Raw genomic sequence first — 8,109 nt, forward strand, 5'->3', positions numbered from 1 at the left:
AAGCATCGCATTGGAAGAAGTTCCCTACTGTTCCTGTTGAAAGAAAGAGCTGTGTGCTAGGCCTCCAGCTCATGGACAGGGAGCTCCGAAGGTGCTGCGAGCAGTGAGGTGAAGGCTGTGGAGAACCTCTCAAACTGGGAAAAACTAGAGCAGGATTTTAAATGCACAGCAGCGCGGACGGGTGGCGGGAGCTGCGCACAGTGCGTTTCTCAGAATAGTCACAGAGCGTAAGCCTGGCAGGCTCTGCCAAGCCACTGAGCTGAATGGAGCACGGAGGAATTTGTGCTATGCTAACCCAGTGTTTGGGTGACTGAGAGGGTTAATGAATTAAGCTTACAATGAGAAGAATTCGGGGCTTGTAAATCAATCAGCCAAACGGCACAGAGGGGTATAGTTAAGAGGCTTTCCTTTAAAGATGAATTTCTTGGCAGCTTCGAGTGCCAGAGCAGACCAGCTGTATTACCTCACATTGCCTTTTGGGCAGATGGGAACCCAGAATAAATGTGACTCCACGCCCTGCTGCATGATGCTTCTTGTCCATTTGAGTTTTCGAAAAGAGCTAAATGGAATAAGGGATAAAAGGAGACTTGTGGTCTTTAGGAATAAAACCCACGGTCAGTTAAGTGCTCGCAGCCACACGCGCTCGCTGTGAGTGCAGGATTACAGCTGGACGGGGCCTAGGACTCACCCCTGACATGACCACCCAGCCTCCAGCTTTACAGCTCACGTCTGATTGTCTTTAACCAAAAGGCAGCGGCGCTTTCTGATTTGAGAGCAGGAGGAAGCAATGACTCCGCGAGGCTCCTGCCAAGAAAAACAGCGCAGGTAGAGAGTCTCAGCCAGCAGCCGTGCCCTGCGCTTTCCCACCCTCCGTACCCAACAGATGGGTGTTGCAGCACCTGGGCGTGGGGTGATCCCTGTCCTGGCTGAAACAAGCTGTGCATGCACAGCCCAGCCTGGGCAGGCACTGCAGAAGCTGTTTTCTCCCGATCTGCGCTGAGGGGGCTCTGCCAGCGCTTGCAGTGCGTGGGGCAGGGGCAATGTGCCATCCCGCTGCACGTGCTGCCTGCAGTGCTGCCTGGTTTTATACCAGGGCTAATTTTACATTTTAACCACTGCTGTCCATGCTGACCAAGCCTTTCCCAGGACTGTGAGTGTACTGCAGTCTTGACCTGAGGTTTTGTTTCCCATTTGCAGTTCGTGCTTGTTCAAATTCCCTCCTTCGTGCCCATGATGATGGCCAAATCCTTTTCAATTCTGGGGCCTGTAGCACCCACCACTGCAGATTAACAAACAGAAGCTGTCTGCGTGCACTGTGTCAGCATCTGCTGTGGCAGGGTCATGGTCATGGTAGCGTTGGTTTTCGCAGTGTAATTTACTCTTCTTTTGGCTGAAAGTAATATTCTATTTACACTGTTCTGGAGCAGATTTCCTGGAACATCGCAAAGGCAGAGGGTCCACAGCACCATATCATCATGTTGAAACACATGCGTTCCTGTCAGGAGGGAAGAGTGACCCTGTCTTTCTGCAGGGGCCTGTGCTGCCTTAACAGTAAAACGGAGAACAGGCACCCACCTCTCCCCATCCAGTCTTCTTTTTAGAGTATCCCCAGGGTCTAACCCACCTTTCTTCCTTGACCCATTTCTGAAGGTCCCTGTCCCACAAACAGGTGTTTTTCACTGACCCCTTTGGTGGTCATAGAAGCAAATCAGCCAGCCCGAGTGCTGCAAATGGGAGCCAGGCCAGTGGGGACAGGGCAGTTTCACTGTTGCTTCTGTGCCATAGGGTCCATCTGCTGGTAAGAATCAACAGCACAGCATTTCTGCAAAGTCCATTCCTGTCAAAATGTGTCTCCGTCCTCTTCCTGTAAGACTGGATTCAACCTCAAAAGAAGCTTCCTTTTTCTGAAAGCAAGGTTGATTGAGGCTTTCTTGTCTTTCTCTGCAGATCTGGTGCTGTACTGTGAAGCCTTTCTGACTACATACAGGACGTTTATTACCCCTGAAGAGCTCATCAAGAAGCTGCAGTACAGATATCCTTTTGCATGAGTGGCAGTTTCCCCCCACCAGGACACAGAGCTGAGCAGTCATTGTGGAGGGAGCTGGTGGCAAGTTTTTTGGTCAGAAGCTTGCTGACAGTGTGGTCAGTAATGTGCTTGCCCTGGAAGTGTCCCAGGCAGGACGGCCTTCACCTCTGCAGCCTGCAAATGGGAAATGCTGTGGGGCAGGTGCAGGCAGAGTGCAGTGCTGGCATTGACAGTGGTCTTCTGCAAGCCCTGGCAGGGGAACAGAGCAGTTCGGATTTTCTGTACTTCACTGGGGAACTGGTCATTTGGAATATCCTGTGTGTAGAACGGGGGTCACACCACCATCTGCCTTCTGGACGGGCCGTGGGCATTGCCTGCTTGGGCAGATGTAGTTTAATACGAGCGATGACTCAGCTGCCAAGACGTATTTTCCCTTATTACAAGAAATGCAGCACAGAAGATAATGTCCTCTTTGCCTCCTGGTTCTGAACTGACCTTGTAGCTGCCAGTGAGGCGAGGGCCCCTGTGTGAGCTTTAGCATTTCTGGCAGAGCACGGAGAAGGCTCCTTGTGAGCGCCCTCCCTGCAATCCCTTCCCCTTGGCTCTGCACCCCTGGCTCCCTTGGCTGCCAGCTGAGCGGGTCAGTGTCTGGGTTCAGGCGGTGCAAAGGCCTCGTGGGCTTTGGTCCCATTTGCCCACGTCAAAGGGAGCCTGACGTCACCCTGTCCTGCGTCGCGGCTCATCAGTGCCATCTGCAGCAGAGCTGCTGCTCCCCCTGCTCTGGCTGGGATCGGCGCAGCCAAGGACATGGCAAATCTCTGGTTTTCAGTGAAAATAACTGGCTGGGGCATTCCATTGTCAGTATCTGAGTTTCTGATAACCTTCTTCTCTTTTCCTTTGTCCACCTGGCAGAAGGTTTTTCAACCTGTGCTATCTCCCCTGCCACCATTCTCCTTGCAGCAAATTGGGCAGCGAGGACGGTAGAGGTGACATCTGAGATCTGTTGAGACCAGATGCCACAGACCAGTGGGGAAATCACAGTCAAGGAGTGCAGCTCATTAAATTCCACCCTAGAGAGAACAGTTTCAGGGTACATCTGCTCTTCTGGCATCAGTTCTGTGAGGTGTAAGTACCTCCTCACACCCCTGCTACCTGCAGCTGGTGGCAGCTTAATACCATTAATTAGTGCCGTATCGGTGACCCTTATCTCCTGGAAATTGAACACTGGTTTCAGTCAAGACAGAGTAGTAGCTGTTGTGATGTTCCTCAAGGCTTGTTGCGCTGATGCTCTTCTGACCACGTTCAGTTGATTCTTTAATTTGCAACCAACATATGAGAAGTTTTGCCACTTCCCAGACACGTTTAAGAAGCGAGTCAGTAAGAACACCTTCTTCGTGCTGGTGAGAGTGGTGGATGAGCTGTGGTGAGTTGCCTTCTTTGTTTCGGGGTGGGACCTGCGGGGTCAGTAACACTACAGAAGTCTGGCTGTCACAAAGATGTGGTGCTTGATCCTCATCTACGGTGACAGCTGAAATCCCCTACGCTGACCAGCAGGACACCTATAGTACTGAACCCTCTTGTTGGAAGAGCAGGTTCTCAGTGTGTCCTAACTGGGTCAGTGATTTTAAAATAAACAGTAAAAGGGGAATGTCTGAGAAAGGAAGAGGAGGAATTTGAGTCGCTTGGTTCTGCTTGTAGAAAAGCCCAGTACAGATACAAACTCTGTGGCTCAGTCATAGCTCTGATGCCTTCCCTGGGATTTCCATCTTTCTCTCAGCTTGGTGGAGCTGACGGAGGAAATTCTCAAGCTGCTGATGGACCTGGTCTTCCGACTGGTCTGCAATGGGGAGCTGAGCCTCGCCAGAGTGTTGCGCAAGAATATCCTCGATAAAGTGGATCAGAAGAAAATCCTGAGCTACGCCAATTCCATCAAACCTCTTGCAGCCCGTGGGGTGGCAGCCAGGTGAGGAAAGATGCCTGTAACCTCATCTTGGTCCTTTGAGAGACAGGGTGTCCCTTTCTTGTGGACACCACAGTTTCCTCAGTCCAAAATATAAGAAAGGAAAGACAACAGGTCACATTTTCTTAGCCTTTATACTTCATCCTTATTTCTTACAGGCCAGGGACCCTGCATGATTTCCACAGTCATGAAATAGCTGAGCAGCTGACCCTCCTGGACGCTGAACTCTTCTATAAAATTGAGGTACAGAGACGAGGATGGGGTAAGGGTGGTGCAGGGATTTGGACACGCACCCTCTGCAATGTCTGGTATTCCCTGCCAGCTCTCCAAGCACGCTGTTGTGCTGCAGGAGACAGCTGAACTTGTGTCTGTGAGCGGCTGTGACCGCAGGCTGCAACTGGGAATCTGGAGGCAGAAATCCTATTTTAGTGTCTGGCATTTTCCCACCCCTCTCCTCTTCGTTGGCAGATCCCAGAAGTTTTGCTTTGGGCAAAGGAGCAAAATGAAGAGAAGAGCCCCAACCTGACACAGTTCACAGAGCACTTTAATAACATGTCCTACTGGTAAGGAGCAACATGGCACTGAACTGTGCATGGTTCCCTTGTTATGAGTGGGATAATGTATATTTTTGGCCAGGAAGTTGATGCAGGGTACTCATCAAAGACCCCAGAGCACCAGAGAAAGAAAATCAGGAGGGTTTTGGAGGACACTGTAACCCAGAGGAATTATTGTCAGTACAACTGAGCCCTTCAAACAAACATTTCCCTTGCAAATAAATGCACTCTGTGAAGGGTTATTGTGGTCATCCTTGAAATTTCTCTTTATTTTGAATTACAGTGCTCCATTTAAGTTGGAAGCATCATGAACTTTTCAGTATTGTTGATCAATCCTGATTAGTTACCAGTTCAGCAAATTTAAACAACAAATCTGACATCTGCTGAAGTTGGTTTAACATTCTGGATTTTTTTCTGTCTGTTCTTCCAGGGTCCGTTCAATAATTATGCTACAAGAGAAAGCCCAAGACCGAGAGAGGCTGCTCCTTAAATTCATAAAGATTATGAAGGTACCACTTGGTTCTTGCTGTGAATCACGCACGCGGGTCCTTAAAGGAGCAGGGGGAGTGGAGCCGTCTGGTTGTTAGAGCCATTTGATGCCAGAAGGCGTTTCTGATCCCTAGAGTAACTGGTGTGTTCTCCCTCTTCACAGCACTTACGAAAGCTGAATAATTTTAATTCCTATCTGGCCATTCTTTCTGCACTGGATTCTGCACCCATCCGAAGGCTGGAGTGGCAGAAACAAACCTCAGAGGTGAGGAGCAGCGAGAGCTTCAGGGGAAAAAGATAACCGTGGTTACGGTATGAAACAGCTGGGTGGTTTGAACAGCTCAGCAACACCCCAGGGTGGAGGAGAACTGCTCTTCACTGGGTATAACGGCACTGGGCTGGAAGCCTGCAGCGTGGCTGGGCATTCTGGCAGCTGCAGGAGCGCCAGCAGAGTTATGGGTGAGAACAGCCTCTTCCTCTTCCTCCTCCTCACTGCAGATTTTGTTTGGTGAGGCTGAAGGCAGCAGGGCTCTGTATGCGCACTCGGGGTCCGGCTGAGTAAATCAGCTGGAGGTGTTTGCAGGCTGGCATTAACTCCCTAGCCTGCATGGGGAGAGGTTACAAAGAAAAGGGGTTTCCAGTGGCGTCACCATGGGCTTTGTGTCCTCTCAGGGCCTGGCTGAGTACTGCACGCTGATCGACAGCTCCTCGTCCTTCCGCGCCTACCGAGCAGCTCTGGCTGATGTGGAGCCTCCCTGCATACCTTACCTGTGAGTTGGTGGTTTCTTTCCTCTGCCACTACTTCTGCACGTTCAAATGGTTCCTTCAAGGATTTCTCAACAGCTTCTGCACAGCTCAGCACTTGCCTTTTGCCCTGTGTCTAGAGTAAGATGGCAATGTGCCACATCGACCCACATGCCTTCTCTGCAGCAATTGGTCTTGCAGCATAGGAAGGCAGGGTGGCAGCTATCTTTGTAAAGAGAGCTTTTGTGAATTGACTGTGGCAGAGGAAAGATCAAGTGCCTGGATCTTTAGTTGATGCTTTTAAACTGTGTTTTCTTTGGGGTCTGTGCACAGAAAGACAGATTTTCCCATGAGGTGCAATGGATCCCACAGCTTCAGGCTGCTCCTCCGTGACAGCTCTGGTTCTGCTGGCTGCAAGAGCTGCTAAATGAGGAGTCTGCTTTGTCAAACACACTGCTCCATTGTGTTTGTAGAGGAAAAATTTGAAGCCATTGCTCTTCTCCCTAAGGGTCTTCTGATACCGGATACCAGATTTGCTGTGGGTTTACACCAGTAAAACTTCTCGTCTTGCTTCCATGGAAAAAGCTCTGTAGGAAGAGGTTGTGTAGGTTCACGGCATCTCATCTGGCAGGGAACCACAGCAGGACTGAGCAGAGATGTGGCTGAACTGGGGAGGCAGAGGGAGGTCTGGAGTGCAGACGTTCTTGCTGGCAAAGGTTTGACCCACTGCAACCTTACTCCAGCCTGTTCCTCCTTTCCATGGAGCATGAAAGGGCAACCTCAGCACCCTTAGCGTGAGTGACCATGAGTGCCCCACCTCAGGGGTCCATCAGCTGTGCATGGTGGGCACCTGAACACCTTTGGATCTGCTACCAAGGGGACATTTCCCTCTTGTTTAAAGTTGCCACACTGATGGTGGCGGTGGCAGTGGCAGAAGGCCATTAGATTGCATCTGGCTGCCTTTTGGCTGGTGTCCTGCCCCTGGGTGAATAACCTCTGTACTTGTTTGCTTACTCCTTGGCCTGCTCCCCCTTTCTCTCTTTCAGAGGCCTGATTCTGCAGGACCTGACCTTTGTTCATCTGGGAAACCCTGATTACATTGACAGCAAAGTGAACTTTTCCAAGCGCTGGCAGCAGTTTAACATCCTGGACAGCATGAGGTGCTTCCAACAAGTGTAAGTGCAGCAACCGGGGGGTCAGCGATGGCTGCAAGGCACCACGGCGGGAACTGGGGGGGTCATGGCTGGGGCATGGGAGCCTCCGTGCCAAGGGGAAGGGAGTCTAACGTGAAAGCATCGTGACGGAGGTGTAAGGAGACCTGGGAGCAACAGGGCTCTGGTCAGTCTCCTAGGTTAGATACGACCACAGACTTGTGTGGACATTTTCACTGTATTATTTTTGAGATCCTGTGCAGTGAAGTTTTCCCACTGCTCTCTTTCACACAACAGTTTTTCCTCTGGGTTTTGCCGTTGCTCGTTCATGGGTTCTCTAGGTCGTGGAGGGTTTCCCCAATGCTGTCTTGCAGCAGAGAGACCAGATCTGACTGCTGATTTCAGCGTGATGGGGTCTGTTTTTCCCCAGTTCAGCGATGGACGTGATGACTTCTCCCCTTTTCGGTGTCACACCACAGTCAGGAGTTTTGGGCTCAAATAATGCAGACCCCACGGTGCCAAATGTCCCTTAGAGCAGGGTTGGGGTGGCCCAAATTTGGGAGAGGTCCCCCAGTACCCCCTTGTTTAACTGCAGCCCTACTCCGTGCTTTTCCAGACATTACGACATCAAAAGAAACGACGACATCGTGTCCTTCTTCAACGATTTCAGCGACCACCTGGCTGAGGAGGCCTTGTGGGAACTGTCCCTCAAAATCAAACCTCGCAACATTACGAGGCGGAAAACAGACCGAGAAGAGAAAACCTAGGAGGAGGGGCTGTGCGAGCGAGGAGAATTGCTCCGCAGATGCGCCGAGGGCAGCTATGAGACTGGAGTTCAATGTTTGTACCTGTTACTGGATGACGCACCCTCCCTCCCAGCCGGCAGCCATCCCTGGGGTGCGAACGGCGGGTGAGAAGCGGCCGCGCGCGTCGGCCGTGAAGGGCAGGGATCAGCCGGTGCTCGCTGCGCCCACCCTCCTCCTCCTCCCGTCCCTCCGTGCCATGAATCAGCTTTAAACCCGGGGAGAGAGCTTCGTGGAAGGAGGGTCCCATGCCAGTGCGGTACTGGTTTGCTGGCCCATTGCGTCCAGGAGGACCTGGGCTTTTGTTTGCACCCGCAAAGGAGGTCAGCAAGAGCCCAGCACCCACAGCGCTGTCTCCAGAGTGGGGGTCGGCAGGCGGCAG

At 51.5% G+C, this 8,109-nt stretch overlaps 1 protein-coding gene across 1 annotated transcript in view; it reads left to right on the forward strand.

Moving 5' to 3' along the window:
- Window positions 1-7,888, forward strand: part of RAPGEF1 (Rap guanine nucleotide exchange factor (GEF) 1) — a 51,200-nt gene extending 43,312 nt beyond the window's left edge. The window contains exons 13-22 of the mRNA XM_010189536.1: window positions 1,948-2,032; window positions 3,357-3,449; window positions 3,804-3,989; window positions 4,145-4,229; window positions 4,455-4,549; window positions 4,971-5,049; window positions 5,193-5,294; window positions 5,702-5,799; window positions 6,820-6,948; window positions 7,541-7,888. Coding sequence (XP_010187838.1) covers window positions 1,948-2,032; window positions 3,357-3,449; window positions 3,804-3,989; window positions 4,145-4,229; window positions 4,455-4,549; window positions 4,971-5,049; window positions 5,193-5,294; window positions 5,702-5,799; window positions 6,820-6,948; window positions 7,541-7,691 — 1,103 coding nt within the window. The 3' untranslated portion in view covers window positions 7,692-7,888. The remainder of the gene's footprint in view (window positions 1-1,947; window positions 2,033-3,356; window positions 3,450-3,803; window positions 3,990-4,144; window positions 4,230-4,454; window positions 4,550-4,970; window positions 5,050-5,192; window positions 5,295-5,701; window positions 5,800-6,819; window positions 6,949-7,540) is intronic.
- The last annotated feature ends 221 nt before the right edge of the window (window positions 7,889-8,109 follow it).

The sequence above is a fragment of the Mesitornis unicolor genome, unplaced genomic scaffold (genome assembly GCF_000695765.1).
Source record: "Mesitornis unicolor isolate BGI_N332 unplaced genomic scaffold, ASM69576v1 scaffold8108, whole genome shotgun sequence".
NCBI lineage: Eukaryota > Metazoa > Chordata > Aves > Mesitornithiformes > Mesitornithidae > Mesitornis > Mesitornis unicolor.